Raw genomic sequence first — 16,502 nt, 5'->3', positions numbered from 1 at the left:
ATGCACTCAGGAATTACTCCTGGCGGTGCTCAGGGGACCATATGGGATGCTGGAAATTGAACCCAGTTCGGCTGTGTGTAAGGCAAATGCCCTGCCCCAAAGTTTCTTGAGCCAAGATTTCCAGAATTCTATGCTTTGAGCTTTGTTTTCTTTGGGGGGGGGCACTGACCTCTCTCCCGTCCACAGAGCCTGGTTTCGCCACAGAGCCCTCCTCCCCGAGGCCTCACACCTTCACTGTCCGTGGTCAGAGGACACGCGTGTAACAGGGCCTCCCGTGGCTGCTTGGTGGCGTTTGTCCCCTCTCGGGCGTGCAGGGAGATGGGTGTGGCCGGGGGCTCAGACACTCCCCTAGGAAGGTGGGGGGGAGAGGCTCAAGAAGCCGGTGGGGACGGAGGCCCCGCGGGGCCAGCTGCTGGCCTCTTCCCGCTGAGCTGACCCTGGTCACTCGCCGTCATGGACTCCAGCCGGGTCACCGTGTATAGGCTGCTATGCTGGGTCGGGCGGAACCGGGTGGGCCTGAGCTCCATCTCATCGTAGCTGGACATGTGGATGAAGGGGCACCAGCGGAAGGCCCTCTTGAAACCTGCTCGGAACCTGGGGGCAGAGCACAGTGGGTCAGCCTGGCCAGCAGGACAGTCCCCCGCCAGCTGGCCCGCAGGCCCTGCCCGACTGCTGCGTCAGCTCGGCGGGGTTGGTGCTCTGTTTCACGGCCTCCGTTTCCCAGGGCGCAGGGGTTGGCATGTCTCAGTCCTGACACGGGGGTCCCCATGTCCCGGCTGCCAGGGAATGCTGAGGAGTAACATGGGGGGTGCCGTGGGAAAGAGCTGTGGCCCCGGCTGGGAGGGGGTGGGCTCTCCTGACACTCAGCGCTCATGGGGGGGTCAGATCTGAGAAATGTGCCCCACCCGTCCCTGTGCGCTGGCCCTGTGGGTGATGTGGTCAGGTCTGGGGACCATACTTGACCTTCCCCTCTTGTCTCAGTTCAACTCTAGACACTCAGGCTTGCCCGCCCCCAGGGTCCCTGGGGATCTCCCCAGCATCCTCTGCGAGCTGGTTGACACCCCGTCTCAGCCCCCTCAGAAGGGCACCCCTTTTCCCCCGCAGATCCAGCCTGGAGGGCTTTGGAGAAAGGGGTTGAGTGGCAGCTGCTGTGTGTGTGTGGGGGGCCGTGGCGCGGACGGGCGCCCACCTCTTGTTCAGGCAGCAGTAGATGATGGGGTTGTACATGGTGGAGCTCATGGCCAGCCAGAAGCTGCCCAGGTAGACCTGCTGGATGTACTTCCACCTGCTGAGCTGCTGGTACACGGCTGTGAGGATGAAATAGGTGTGGTAGGGCAGCCAGCACACGGCGAAGGTCACCACCACCAGGACCATCATCTTCACCACCTGGGCACGGGAGAGGGGGGATGGGATGGGGGAGGGGAGAGAGAGGGTTAGAAGGAAAGGGGGAGAGAGAGGGAGAGGGAGAGGGAGGGAGAGGAACAGAGAGGGAGAGGTGAGAAAGAGGGAGAGGGAAGGAGGAGAGGAAGGGGAAGAGAGGGGAGAGGGGAGGTCACTCAGGAGACCTCTCCGTCCTGTGGCCGCCTGGACAGGCTGCTCCCCGTTGCAGACCCCGCCCCTGTCACTGTCCCTCCATCTCGGCACAGAGGGTGGCAGGGGTTAGGTAGCCACCCCAAAGTAGGCAGTGGGGCCACACAGCATCCAGGCGGGCCCCCTGATCCTTCCATGTCAGGGATCGCCCATTTCTCCGCAAGTGGCCATGTGGAGGGACGTGGACTCCCGTGCCCACGCTCTCAGTCCTCGTGTTCTGGAGACCAAGGTCCACCTTGATTTCTCTCCACTGCGTCCTGTGGACCTTGAAGGTGGAGTGAGTGTCTCGGTGACTCTTCCCTGTGGCCGGCAAGGCCCAGTGTAGCGCTGGAGGTGTGTGAGTGTACACTGGGCCAAGTGGTTAGCTGGAGAGGCGGGCGTAGCCATGGGATGCGGGTGCGTGGTGTGTGCAGGGAGAAGGGAAGGATCCCGTGGCTCCCAGGGCTGTCAGTCCCCTGGAGCGACCTGGACCTGCCCGTGCTTCAGGGCCACACTGACTTGGGAGCACTTTCCAGGGAGTAGTGAGCTGGGAGCACTGTCCTGGGAGCACCGACTGGGAGCACTTTCCAGGGAGTACTGTTTAAGGAGCACTGTCCAGGAGGTCTCTCAGTGCATCAAAAGGAGCCCGGGATGTTCAAAGCAAACTCCTCTGTACCAAAAATGTCAGAAGAACAAGGGGCTGGGCCTGGCCCACCTCTCGTTCTGCGGAGAAGCTGCCCTGAGGTTTCATCTGGCGACTCACACCCTCACTTGGGCCTCACTCATGGCCGGGGGTGGGCATGGGGGCCAGAACTGGCCGCTGGCCTTGACCAGTGCCAGACGGGCAGGCTGGAAGCTGGCAGCCGGGTGAAGCAACCGGCCCTCAGAGCCTGTGTCCCGTTACGTGGCAGAAAACGATGCCAGCCCGGCCGTGCCCCAGCGGGTCCAGCAGAGGCAGCTCTCCCGGGCTGTGTGTCCCTGTGTTTGCTGTTTTAGGTGCCACCGATAGCACAGCGGGTAGGGCGTTCGCCTTACAAGCGGCCAACATGGCCACCCGAGTTCGATTCCTCCGCCCCTCTCGGAGAGCCCGGCAAGCTACCGAGAGTATTCGATATGCCAGACACAGTAACAACAAGGTCTCCAATGGAGACGTTACTGGGCCCGCTCGAGCAAATCGACGATCAACGGGAGGGCCTTTACCTTTACCTTACCAGTGGCCTCACCTGGCTTCTGTCTTCCTCCTCCCAGCTGCATTGCTGACCATCCCCACCTCCCCCCAACCCGTCCCGCCCTCCCTTCCCCTCCCACCCCATGTTTCCCACTGACTGGGCTGAGCCGGGGGAGCAGCCGTGCATGGAGACGCACACTTCCACGCGCGTGCGCGGGAGCTGTGTCCAGCTCTGCAGTTGGAGGGCCACGCCCCTTTCTGTCCAGCATGTCCGTGCTCCTGGTGGGAGCTGCTGGTTGCAGGGCCGTCTGCTCCCAACTTTTGGAGATTCCCCCTCCCACTCACCCCGTTTCCCAGGAAGGCCCCGCGGCTGTGGTTGGGAGCCCCCCCGCCCCCTCTCCTCCCCCCTTACCCCCCCACCATGCCCTCTCGCTGTGGCGATTGGCCTCTGGGCACAGGGGTGGGGGGCTGGTTTGGCAGCGCTGGCCCCGCCCTTGAGCTCGGAGCTGAGCGGGTCCCCCACCTCCTGGCCCTGAAGAGGGAGGAGAGGGAACATGGATGAAGGGCGTGACCAGTACCTTCCTCTTGGCCTTGAGCTGCTCGTGGTACTTGTCGCAGGTGTCCCCCGGGATCTCGCCGCCCCACAGGGTGAGCCCCACGAGGGTGTAGGTGACCCCCATGACGAGCAGAGGCAGGAAGTACACCAGCACGATGACCGCCATGTGGTAGCTGTGGGCAGAGAAGGCCCCGGCTGAGCAGGTGCCCGACTTGGCCACGGCCTGCCCTGGGCCCCAGGCCCCAGAGTCGCTGGACAGCTGATCCTCGCCCCCTGCTGCTCGCCAGACCCTTAGGGCTGACCCTTAGTGCCCGCTGCCGCCAGACACTTAGGACTGACCCTCACTGCCTGCTGCCCACCAGACTATCAGGGCTACCCTCGTCATCAGCTGTTGGTCAGACTCTTAGAGCTGACCATTGCCTGGAAAGGCCCAGCTGAGCCGTGGCGCTGTCGGGGGCAGTCACCGGGAGAGACGGTGTCTGCTGTGGGAGGTGTGGCCTCCTGGGTGCTTCTGAACTAACACTGTCCTTCAACGAACCTGGACTTGGGGCAGACCGGGTCAGACTAAAATTTGGCTTTGCAAGATGATCGTTGTATTTGCTCGAACCACAGAGCAGCTGACAAATTAAGAACCAAAGTAAAGTGCAAGTGGCTGCACAACCGTGTCTAATTTCCCCTTTAGTTTTCAAAATGTGGCAGGTTTGAGTCCTTCCCGTAGCATCCTTATCCTCTGCCCATCTGTGCCCAGGTTTCTCGGGTGGCAAAACAAAGACGCACAAACAGACTCCCCATCCCTTCGGCCTGGCATCTCCAGGGAGCATCGTCAGGCCCCGAGTTCTCTCCTCCAGGGAACTTTCCTCCTCCTCCTCCAGGAAGCCCTCTGTCACTCCCCTCTCCTTCCCCAACCCAAGGAAGTTGGTAGTCATCCTGTTTTTCCCATTAGGAAAGTTTAGAACTTACACAAACTTCCTGCCCAGGAGTTAGTATATTCCTAGCATTCCCACGCATCTTTTTCTCAATGTGAGAGCCCAGGAGGGCAATATCTAGACTTTATTTGCCTAGTGAATTCTCCCTACCACCCCAGCCTGCCTGGAGTGGTCCCTGAGCACAGAGCCAGGAATAAGCCCTGGGCACTGTGCACCCCCCCTCCGCGCCCCCCCCCCCCCCCAACCAAGAGCATCGTAACAGAGTAGACATACATGAAGTGCTGCTTGGGGCCTTCTGGCCACTGCACGTAGCACAGCGTGCGGCTGGGCAGGACCTGGATTCTGGAGTACAGGTACTGCGGGAGGGCCAGCAGGAAGGCCAGCACCCAGATGCTCCCGATGACCAGCTTGGTGGCCTTGGCCGACAGTCTGGGCTTCAGGGGATCGATGATGGCCATGTACCTAGACACAAACGACAGCACTTGCTGCTGTGTGCACGGAGGCGGGGCGGGGGTGGGGCGGGGATATGATGGGTGGTGCGCAGGGGAGCAGGTGCCCCTCTGGGTGGGGGTTGGTCCAGTCCCAGCCGGGCACTGCCACGCCTTGTGGCCCTCAACTCGAGCCCAGAAAGGGGGCGTTCCTGTCCCGGGGTGAATGGCGACATGCAGCCGTGCCCTGGCAGGGGGGCAGGACCCGGGTCCTGTACATGCCCAGGGCACGGGGAGCCGTGGACACAGGGCCCGAGGCTCAGCTCAGAGCCCAGGGCTGCTGCTGACCAACTGTCCAGAGGGAGTTCTGTGGACTCGATGCTGGCCTAGGCCTCTGTGAGGGCCAGGAGGAGGCCCCAGCGAGGGGGACCCAGCGTGAAGGTCCGACTGCAGGATGGGGAGTCGGGGGGGACCCACAGGCACCCAGGCAGCGGCGGGGAAGCTTTTTCCCCACCCCATGCGTGAGTTCAGACGTGCTCTGTGCAAGGCGTGCAACACACACATCGCCACGGGCGGCGTTTTAGGGGCAGGTCTCAGCACAGTGGGAAACGACAAATTAAGTGGAAGGCAGATGATTTCATTCACGTGCTAAAGGAGCAAAACAGATTTCATGGCTTCGTTTTTCCTGGTGACTCGGAACTCAAGAAACCTGCTTATACATGGATGGACGCGGGAGTATCGCGCTGAGTGAAACGAGCAGCGAGGGATGGTCTAGCGGGGCTATGTTTACCCGTGGGATATAGGAAAGCGTCATATGAGACCAACACCCCATGGGGAGTGAAAACAAGGAGCAGGGGGACAGGTCCAAGGACGGAAGCTTGGCACAGGTGGCAGGGCCAGGGGGAAACGGTGAGGATAAAGGGACCAGTGTGACCATGATAGTTGGAAATGATCACGCTGGACAAGAACTGAGTGCTGAAAGCGGGTAAAAGAGATACACATGATGACCTTCCAGTGCCTATACTGCAAGCATGATGCCCAGAAGTGGGGGGGGGGAGAGAACGAGAGAGATAGAGAGACGTGGAGGGAGGGAGGGAGGGAGGGAGGGAGAGAGAAGGAGGGAGGGAGGGATGGAGGGAGAGCGAGGAAGGAGGGAGAAAGAGAGGGAGAGAGAGGGGAGAGAGAGAAGTGCTTGCTATAGAGGCAGGCTGGGGAAGGGATGGGGGAGGGTGGCGGGCGGGAAAGTGGACATTGGGGGTGGGCAGTGGACACTGGTGAAGGACCGGGTACTGGAATGTGTGACTGAAACCGGCTCATGAACAACCTTGTTACTGTGTATCTCTCACCGATTCAACTAAAAAAAAGTAATGAAACAAAACCCATGAGATGCTGTGTCCAGTTTTAAGCTGGATAAAATGTGGCTAGCTGCGGAATTCTGGCTAATATTCTGAGAAGAACTGGAATGCACCAGATTTATGTTTGCTTCCCCTTCCGTTGGAGTGTCAAAACAATGCTGATAAACTGCCTTAACTGCTGATCATTTTGTGTTTCTCAAATAAATTTAGAGTTAAGCAACATTTTCTGGAAGTTCGAAAATTAGGAATGACTTGGGCTCGAAAATGAGTTGGACCTTCAACCTAAGCGTAATATTTCAAAATAAAGAGAATTCATCAATCTACTCATTGCACTTTGCTTTTTATAACTAGGCAGATTTAGAACTTCGGCAGATAGTCTGAATAACAGACAAGTTCCAATGTATCAAACGTGAGTCACGTATTCTTGGACTCTCCTCGTTCATTATGAGATAAAAGCTCAGGTCTGGAATGAAATATTGTTGCCAGTGCATCTCCCCTTGTGGTTCCCAACATGGTCAGAGCGACAGGCATGAATCCTGGCCGTGAACAGAGCCCCCCCTACCCCCTGGGTGAATTCCATCCTAGAATCAAGACGATAATGATTTTACGGGAAGCAGCACAGTCTTAGAGACCATAGAAGTCGTTCAGAAATCCACCGAGGTAGTAAGGGCTGAGTTCAGGCGCAGGCGGGAGAGGGAGGGCGACCCTCGGGACAGGGGGTGTCATGTGGCTTTTCACGAAGAAGTGGGCGTCCAGGGGGAGCCCAGTCCTGCCTCTTGGGCAGGGGCTGGAGCAGGGTGGGCGTCTCCTGGCTTTCCTCTCTGCTTCCCTGCCCTGCCTGGCCTTGACTTTGTCCGACACACCTCAGGGTTTTTCTTTCTATCTTGGTGTTTTTAGTGAGTTTGAGGGGTGGGCGGCCTCGAGCGTTGCCTCCGGGGCTGTTTCTGGACCCACGGGGGGGGGGGGGGGGGGAGCGCAGGGCGGGAGGGGGGGGATGTGACAGGAGCCCAGTCTGACTCGCTCCCGGTCGCACAGGCATCCACTGGGTCTTTGTAAATTCCGAACCCAAAATGCTGCCTGGACAGTCTGTGCGGGCCCAAGGATTAGCTGCCATGTCCGCCAGCCACCCGGAGTTCTGGCCTTTCGCACAGAGGCATTTTCTGCTTCGGTGAATCGCTGGAGAAAAATAGCCTCTTCTCTGTAAATGACATTTAAAAAAACAAAACCAAAAACAAAAACATGATTTGTCTTGCTACTAAACATTACTCGTTGGCTGTTAATACTATCCCTGGTGATAAAGGATTTTTAATACATCAGAGTTCAGTTATTTCATTTAGGAGCTCATAGAAAATTCTAAATTGCTCTGTGGTCATCTCAGTATCATCTAAGGACCCCCTCAGTATCATCCAAGCCCCGTGGTGGGGCTGCTGTAAGTGCTGCTTTCATGAAAGCACGTTTATTAGTTATCAGAAGACTGTAAGTGGGGCTGGAGAGATAGTCAGTGGGTGGGTGCTTGCCTCGCATGCGGCTGACCTGGGTTTGAGCCCTGACTTCCCATATGGTCCCACAAGCCCGTCAGGAGTGATCCCCACATGCAGTCAGAAGTCAGCTTTGAGTAACACCAGGTGTGACCCGTCCCCCCCCCCCCCCAAAAAAAAAGAAAAAGAAAAATGGCAAGCAGAGGTGAGTAGAGGTGAGGTAAGGCGAGCTGAGGCAACAACAAGAGAGCTGAGGAGAGGAGAGAAGAGGTGAGTGAGGAGATGTGAGTCAAAGAGAGGAGAGGAGAGGAGAGGAGAGGAGAGGAGAGGAGAGGAGAGGAGAGGAGAGGAGAGGAGAGGAGAGGGAAGGGAAGGAGAGAGAGGCGAGGTGAGGAGAAGCGAGGTGAAGAGAGGAGAGACAAGAAGAAGTGAGGAGACGCAAGGTGAGGAGAGAAAAGAGGAGAGGTGAGGTGAGGAGAGGAGAGGTGAGGAGAAGGGAGGAGAGATGAGGTGAGGTGAGAGGAGAGGAGAGGTGAGGTGAGGAGAGGAGAGGAGAGGGAAGGGAAGGAGAGAGAGGCGAGGTGAAGAGAGGAGAGACAAGGAGATGAGAGAAGTGAGGAGATGAAGGTGAGGAGAGAAAAGAGGAGAGGTGAGGTGAGGTGAGGAAAGGAGAGGTGAGGAGAAGAAAGGAGAGGTGAGGTGAGGAGAGGAGAGGTGAGAAGGGAGGAGAGGTGAGGTGAGGAGAGGAGACGTGAAAGGAGAGGTGTGGAGAGGAGAGGAGAGATGAGGTGAGAGAAGAAAGGAAAGGAGAGAGGAGAGGTGAGAAGATGTGAGGTGACGAAAGGCGAGGCAGCTACCAAAGCTGTCTCCTCTCCATACTATGGCACCTGTGTCCGGAAGCAGTGTCGCTTAGGTGAGACCGTCCCTGGAGTTGCTAGGTCCAGGTGATCCGGCAAACCCTGTCAGCCCCTCCTGGAAGGTCGAAGCTGCCATGGCAAAGGTGGGGCCACATCGGGGTTACTCAGGGCCCTTGACTAAGCTCCCGCCAGACTTAAAGAGAGACGGGAGCAGCCACAGGTGTGTCTGGGTAGTTCACTAACACACACAACACACACACACACACACAAACACACACACGGGAGAAATGCTCAGGGCCACAATTGGCCCCAGGGACGGGCTGCTCCGTTCTGCAACACAATCACAGCTTCTTGGAGGGAATGACAAGCAGGCGTGTGGGACACCTCAGCCTCTCCTTAGCCAGCCTCCAAGGAGAACAAAGGCCTCGAGGCACGGCCTTAATAGGAACAGAGCCCGAATGAGACCGGTGAGAGGAAATCTAACACAAGATCCACAGAATAGAGAGTAGCAAAGCACAAAACGGTTCAACAGAACCACCCAGAAGGGCTTCAGGGGCGAGGAGGTGCTTGGGCATGTTCGGGAATGCGGGTGCCCAGGTGCACACGGGCTGTCTGCTGACAAGACACAGGAAGGAGAGAGCGGGGGAAGAGGAGACGCCCAGAAATTCTCTTCAAGGCCACAAGGAAAATACAGCAGTTCTCAGATAAACAAGCCTGGGAGTTTCTTACAGCGAGATCTGAAGCTGTGAGTCAATGCTAAAGGACAGATTTCAGTTCTAAAGAAAGTGATATCCGATGGTATTTGACATCCCCATGAATAACTGAAACTTTGAAAAATGTGGGTAGATCCAAAGTTAAACCTCAGGAAACTATAAGATGCACGAACACTCTGAGAGAAACTTGAGCCCGCTGACAGCAGTGGAACAGACCCGGGGATGAGAACGCCACGGGGGAAACACAACCCAAGGACAGATGCACCCGCAGAAGAGCCTAATTATAGGACAAACCTGCACAGAGGCAAGAGAAACACGGGCCTTCGCAATACACGTCTCTGAAGTGAGTAAGGGACAGGCAGCTGGGACACACCATAGCCTGTCGTCTGGAAGAGCCCCGTCAGAGTACGCATAATATAAGCTCTCTACAGGTGAGTATGGAACCTTCTTCAGGACACACTACTTAGGCCATTAGACAAATGTCAAAAATTTTCAAGAATTAAAATCATACAGATACTTCTAATATGACATAGAGGAATGAAATATCAATTAACAAAGGAAACTTTGGAAAATTACCAGATTCTGGAAAGTAAGTAACAGGTTTCTAAGTAGCTGGTGGATTAAGGGGAAAAATACAGAGGCGATTAAAAATTCTTGATTGGACAGAATAAAGACAACAAACATACAGGGGAAAAAGTATTTATAGGGGCTGGAGCAATAGTACAGCAGGTAGGGCGTTTGCCTTGCACGCAGCCAACCCGGGTTCCATTCCCAGCATCCCATATGGTCCCCTGAGCACCGCCAGGGGTAATTCCTGAGCGCAGAGCCAGGAGTAACCCCGTGCATCTCTGGGTGTGATCCAAAAAAAAAAGTATTTATAAAAATTGTTATTTTTGACATTCAAGGCCGCGCGACCTCTTATTGTCTAGTTCTCACTCTCAGAGAACCCGGCAGGCTACCGAGAATATCCTGCCCGCATATATGCCGACTGGGAACACCTGTAAAGGTGATTAGAGACTGCCCCCAAAGCCAACATCCCTCTCGGAGAGCCTGGCAAGCTACCGAGACTATCCTGACTGCATGGCAGAGCCCGACAAGCTACCCATGGTGTATTCGAAGTCCCCAAAACAGTAACAATAATAGTCCTCATTCCCCTGACCCTGAAAGAGCCCCCAATATGACATCAGGCTACACTAGCACGTGACAAACGGAGACATTACTGGCGCCCCCTCAAGCAAATCCATGAACAACGGGATGACAGTGATAGAGTGATTTGTGCATGCTCATATTAATAAATGTTTTGTGTAATAGTTTAAGATTTATCTTTAGGAAACCTTACAAAACCAGACAAACTAAAGACAAATCAAGTAGAAAGAAATAAATAACAAACAAGAGAGAAAAAAATCAGAAAAAAAGTAGAGAATAGAGATCAATCATTGTGAGGGCGGGTTGGCTCAAGTAATCATAAGAGTTTTAGTTAATATTCCACGAAGGATGCAAAAGACATAAACTACTAAACTGAGCGAAGAAAATGCCACCACACTGGCCTCCCCCAACTAGAAGGGAATACTTTGAACAACTTTATGCCAATGAATCGATCAACTAGAGAACTAATAAGGAGGAAAGAACTGAAATGGACTTAAGAAAAATACAAAATCTGAATAGGCTGATAATTGTATCACTGTATCACTGTCATCCCGTTGTTCATCGATTTCCTTGGGCAGGCACCAGTAACGTCTCCATTCGTGCTAGCCCTGAGATTTTACCAAGTGTCACATTGGAGGCTCTTTCGGGGTCAGGGGAATGAGACCCATCATTGTTACTGGGTTTTGGCATATCGAATACGCCACGGGGAGCTTGCCAGACTCTGCTGTGCAGGCAGGATACTCTCAGTAGCCTGCCGGGTTCTCCAAGAGTGAGAACTTGACAATAAGAAGTTGAGCGGCCGCTTCCAGGAGCTTCCAGGAGCTTGGTTTGATAGTCTCTGGGTCTTGGCCCTTGATGGGATTACACGGTGCCAGGGGCAGTTGGTGGGTGTAACGCCTAGCTACTGGAAGATGGGGGATCTGGGTGGAGGAGGCCCAGCCCCGATCTGAGCAGGCTTGGAGATCTCAGCCCCGGATCCCGCACACCTGGGTTCCTCTGCCAGTTCCTTCACGCGTGAGGCTCGTCCGAGCGTGTGGGGAGTGGTCTCAGCATGGCTGTGGCTGGTTCTGAAGGTCTTCAGCTGCCAGGGCCCTGCTTGGGGCAGGGAGGGAAACTCAACTTGCCCCCCTTCAAGGGACCCTAGTGAGAACAGCCAGGCGCGGGGGCAGGAGACTCTGCATTGATCTCTTCAGGGAGCTTGGTTTTATTCTTGCTGATAACAAGAATTAAATTTCACAAACGACCACGGACTCATTGGTGAGTTTGTCTCCACATTTCCAAAGAAACGTTCCCAAATCTGTGGTAAACTCCCAACAGACACGGGACGGGGCAGGCCCACATCACTGTGTAAATTCAGTGTCCCTGTGATGTCAGAGCCAAAGGCAGCTGGGGAGGAGAAAACCACAGGCCAGCACCGACTAAAATGTCAGTGTCAAAGCTAAGACCGAGATCAGCAAGCAAAGCCCAGAATCAGAAATGTGCAAAGCGTGAGCCCATTTTCATAGCACTTGGGCTCATTTCTGAAATGGAAGGCTGATCTGGGGATCCATTCTCAAGCCTGCCCCTGGGACCTAGGAAAGAACGAAGAAGAAAGGGAAGAAGAAAGGGTGCCCAGGGCTGTTCTACACACCCTGCTCTGCCTAGTCAGACCTCCAGGCCAGCCCAGGGGCGATCTCCTGCCCCACACAGTGTAACCATCAGGCACCAATGTCGCCTTAGCTGCTCCACGTGATTCTTTCCGCTTTCACTCCAGAACAAGGCAGGGACACCTGCGCTCAGCACCCTGCTCTGATCTGTCCCGGAGGCTCCAGCCTGTGAAATCATGGGCAGGAAGAAGAGACAAACAGCAATGACAAGCCTCTGGTGAGGGACGGGGTGAGCGACGGTTGCCTTGGGAGCTGCCTTCTGGGCAGAAAGCGCCTCTCACACCCACCCTGTCACTGGAGCCCAAGGCTCCCTGCAGGGACCAGATCAGGGGTCTGAGCTGCCCCTGGAGGGGCCTGCAGAGGTCAGGCCTTTGGCGGACGACCATGGCTTCACCCCGAAACCCGGAGTGGGTCGACTGCTCCCTCAGTGTCCCTCGGAAATTGACTTTCCCTAAGAAAGCGACCACAGGTGGCGCCTGGGCTGAACCAGTCCTTTGCAGTCTGCAGATCATTGCAGTCTCCTTGGGGAGGAGGTCGCCCACTTGGGGACACTGTCCTTGACTGTGCTGAGCCTCGAGCTCAGAGGATGTTTTGGATTCAGGCAGAGGCACAGAGCGTGGAGGAGAAAATTCAGTATGAATTAAATGAGGACAAAAGACACAAGCAAGCAAGTGGCGGCTGAAAAGATGCCCTTTCTCCATCAAAGGGGGGGCAAATATTTATATAACCAGCAGCCACAGCTATGGGGAGGCGTCTGGGATGCGGGAACATCCGCTCCCTCTGAGCAGGGATAGCCACGGGGCCAGAGGTGAGGGGGTCTCTGGTTTTCTCAGGGGCTGCAGTAGCCGTCCCAGGGATGGGGCAGACCCACGGCTCCTGGGGCCCAGTGTGCAGTCTGCCCCGGCAAGAGTTCCAACAACGCACACGGATCAGAGCTGGCTACAAAATGATCTGAAGCAACATCTTCTCCATGTAACTGTCTGAACCAAACAGGCTCCAGACTTCCCCGGGCTGCGCGCTCCGTCTAGCTGAGTGGCCAAGCAGTGCCTCCCGGCAACCAAACAGCCAGTGAAATGGGCCACGGCATTCCCTGAAGAAACGCCAGGCCCCATCTCAGATGTCATTTCAATGCTGGCAGAAAGAAATGGAGAGAATAACTTTTTTCCCTCCTCAAAATTCATACACACTGAATTTTCATCGAATTTCATAATGTATCATAGACTGTTCCAGACAGAAGACGGGGCGTTGTAGCTGAACGTGCTGCCTCTCCCACCCTGCACTGGACCAGGGAGACGGGGAGGGATAAGATCACGGCCATGCACGTGGCAAGCAGGAGCTGGTCCCGGCACCACAGACTGTCCCCCAAGCCCCGGAAGGAGGAGTGAGCCCTGAGCACCAACCAAAGCTGCTTTATTGGTCCTGGCAGTAGGGATGAGCTGAGCGGGGGGTGGGGGTGGGGTGGGGGGGGTGGGCACGGCACTTTTTCCTGCTTCCTTGAAGAGCTGAGATTCTCTAGGGTCAGGGATGAATGGGGGGGGGGGGTGCAAATTGCGAGTGTTAGAGCCTTTTAAAATGTGACATTGCTGGTTGTGACTCCTGAACAGCGAGAGATCTGTCTCTGCACCTGATGCATCTGCCGCCTGCTCCTGTGGCCCTCCTGTGGGTGCTGGCAGGCTGGGACGCTCCTGGAGCTGGTTGTCAGCACTGTCTCTCCTGCAGAGGGAGGGGTGGGGAGCCCGGGCTCATTGTCCTAAGGATGGGAAGCGGGCTTGTGGGTGGAGGAAGAAGGATGCTCCCCTCCTAGACGAGGACGCTGAGGCTTGAAGTTAAAGGGGAGTCACCGCCACACACCCCTCACTACTCCCCCCCCTCCACACACAGCTGCGGATCACGGGCTGGAGCCTGCACACTCTGCACACTCTGCTCAGCTTCTCAGCATCAACCTGCTGCCAGCCCAGAGAAGCCCGGAAACCCCAATGCAGGCGGGCGCTTCTCCGCGCTTCCTTGCGGGAAAGGCAGAGCGCAAGCGGTTTGTGGAAGGTGCTCGGAACCACCGGCGCGCCTGAGGTCTGTGGAAGGGGCGCGGGGCAGCATCCAGGTTTTAGCTTAAGGTTTTAGCCCCCAAACGGTGCGCCCGCCCCGTTTCTAAACGTCCCGCAGGGGGCTCCGCTTGCCGGGTCTCTGAGATGACCATTGGATCCAGCCTTCCCCTCTCGTGGCCTCTCCACTCACGTCCCTGCCCGGCTCTGCAGGTGACCCCCCCACCCCCCCACGTCTCAGGCCGTAGGGGAGGCCAGCAGCCGACCGGCACGGGGGTGGAGGCGGGGTGCCCCTGGCCGGCCCCGAGCTGGAGTTGGGAGGGCAGGGGAGCGGCGTGGAGGGGAGACCGGGGGGGGGGGGGGCGCGGGGCAGACCCCTTCCCCTCCCCACCCCGGAACACAGGACAGGGCGTGCGCCCGGGGCCTTCCCCGGGACTCACCTGTCCACCGCGATGGCCGTCATGGAGTAGATGCTGGCGAACACGGCGGTGATGGGGAAGAAGTTCTGGAAGCGGCAGTAGCCGGCGCCGAAGTACCACTCCCCGTGCAGCGCGTAGATGAAGTTCACCAGCGCGTTGAAGGCGGCCGTGGCGGCGTCGGCCAGCGCCAGGTTGACGAGGAAGCAGTTGGTGACGGTCCGCATGCGCTTGTGCGCCAGGATGATCCAGACCACCACCAGGTTGCCGAGCACGGCGGCCGCCACCACGGCGCCGTAGGCCAGCGACCAGAGCGCGATGCGCCACGACGGCTGCACGAAGGGGTGCGGCGCGGCGCGCGCGGACGCGGGGGGCGCGGGGGTCGCGGGCGGCGCGGGACCCGACGCGTTGCCGCCCGCGGGCGCCAGCAGCTGCAGCCACGCGGCGTCGGAGGGCAGCGCCAGCGCCAGCGCCGCGCCCAGGGACCCCGACGGGCCGGCGTCCGCCGTCCAGTTGGCCCCGGAGCCTTCGGCCGGCGCGGCCATGGCGGGGGGCGCGGACCCGAGTGGGGGGCTCTCGCTGCGGCCCGACCCGCCGCCGGCTCGCGCGCTCCCAGAGCCCCGCAGAGGCGCGCGCTCGCCCCTTATACGCGCCGCCGCTGACGTGGGGACCCCCCCCACCACCACCCCGGGCCCGGCCGACCAACCGCCAGCACCGACACTCCGCGCTCCGCCCCTGCGCCCCCCAGCCCCGCGGCCCGCCGCTCTCCGCCCCCACCCCCCCACCCCCCGCGCCCGTCCGCGCCGGGTCCCCAGCGCCCGCCCGCACCGGGTCCCCAGCGGCCCCCGCGCTCCCAATGCCACCCGCACCGGATGCCCAGCGCCCAGCGCGCCCGCCTCACCGGGGTCCCCAGCGCCCCCGCGCCCGCCTCCAGACAGGGACTCCGGACCCGGAGTGCCAGGGATTCTCAGAGCGCACGTGACTGTGTCCCGCAGCTTCCCCCCACCCCCTCTCCTTTGAGGCCACCCCGTCCTCCGACCCTTCCTCTCCGAGCCTCGCCCAAGGCGGGGAGAGACTCGCCCTCTCGCAGGGGGCGCATACTTGGTCCCCCAGGTGTCAGCGTGGCGGGCAGACACTTGGCCTTGGGGCCAGGCGGCAGCTTCTGTGTGAGGGTCCACCCCTTCTCCCGCTGCGCCCCCCCTCCTCGGGCCGCTGAGTACACACCCGAGTGCCCGCAGGTTGCAAGGTGCCCAGAACACTGTCCAGTCCCAGGGAGGGCGCAGTTAGAGAGACTCCCCAGCGCCCTAGCAGGCAGGGGGTTTCGGAGAGACCGGCAGCCCCCAAGCCTCCCCCAGGCGTCCATCTCCGCATCCTCAGGTGAAGCGTTGGGGCGGCAGCTGCTGCCCCAGGAGAGCGTCTCTTACTCTTCGGGTGCCCGGCCCAGAATCATTACTCAGAAGCTCTCCGATGGCGGCATAAACGGATTTGCCGGGTAATGACTGTTTTCCTTTTCAGAGCTTTCGACAACAAGAAGAAATGTGTGTAGACACGAGTCTGCGCCAGTTCCATTGAGCAGTCCTTCAGAAAAAGTGCCTAAGAGGAGACTCGTTCAGGGTCATTATTGCCCACTTCTTCCCAGAAGGCTGCAAGAAATCAATCGCAAGTGACAATAGGAGAGCCCACAATTCCGGCTCGCTAATTCCAAATCCAGCCCCTTTCTTTGGAATGGCAAATTCTTTCCTGCTGTCCATCGAACATGCAGAAATTGTGTACAAATAAAAAAGAACAACCTTCTCTCTCCCAAGGAAATCAGGGAGGAACAAAAATTCCTGTCTGAAAAATTCCTACGCATAAATCATTTACTCAAGATGGCAAAATGGCTTGTGTGGTGTCCAGCAGCAAGAGGTTTCTGATTAAACCTTTGGGTTTTGATGAGACGTGTGTGAGACTGCAGAGAGCACAGGGACAGTCTGGACCCGTGTTGGGGGTTCACAAAACATCCCTGAGAAACACGGGCCCGGAAGCGGTCCCTGGGACAGGGTCTTCAGTCTGTTGATCGGAATAGTTGCTGGGGACTCATTTGTTCATTTGCCCCCTTGGTTGCCTTTGTTGTTGGGTCCAGATTTAAAAGCCCTCTGCCGAGACTGCTCGTCCAGGAGACCCCATCTTTCTTCCCGCGCTGGGGCGGGGACGGAGGTTCTGGTG

General features: G+C 57.7%; 1 protein-coding gene across 1 annotated transcript; it reads right to left on the bottom strand.

Annotated features, from left to right (window-relative positions):
• Nucleotides 1-371: 371 nt before the first annotated feature.
• TACR3 (tachykinin receptor 3) lies at nucleotides 372-14,898 on the bottom strand. Its single transcript, XM_056114297.1, has 5 exons — nucleotides 14,322-14,898; nucleotides 4,493-4,681; nucleotides 3,316-3,466; nucleotides 1,190-1,386; nucleotides 372-594 (listed from the first exon to the last, which is right to left on the bottom strand). The coding sequence occupies exons 1-5, from the start codon at nucleotides 14,840-14,842 to the stop codon at nucleotides 372-374; spliced, it is 1,281 nt and encodes a 426-aa protein (XP_055970272.1). The 5' UTR covers nucleotides 14,843-14,898.
• Between the last annotated feature and the right edge of the window lie 1,604 nt (nucleotides 14,899-16,502).

Source organism: Sorex fumeus, unplaced genomic scaffold, assembly GCF_029834395.1.
Source record: "Sorex fumeus unplaced genomic scaffold, SorFum_2.1 ptg000024l, whole genome shotgun sequence".
In the NCBI taxonomy this organism is placed as follows: Eukaryota; Metazoa; Chordata; class Mammalia; order Eulipotyphla; family Soricidae; genus Sorex; species Sorex fumeus.
The sequence above is the reverse complement of the archived record's forward strand: the minus strand, read 5'-3'. Positions and strand labels throughout refer to the sequence as shown.

Excerpts from the sequence above, each read along its gene's own strand:
- TACR3 (XM_056114297.1), bottom strand. The coding sequence starts at position 14,842 with ATGGCCGCGCCGGCCGAAGGCTCCGGGGCCAACTGGACGGCGGACGCC. Across the intron at positions 4,682-14,321 it reads ACGGCCATCGCGGTGGACAG|GTACATGGCCATCATCGATC; the intron begins GTGAGTCCCGGG and ends GTTTGTGTCTAG. Across the intron at positions 3,467-4,492 it reads GGCCCCAAGCAGCACTTCAT|CTACCACATGGCGGTCATCG; the intron begins GTATGTCTACTC and ends CTCTGCCCACAG.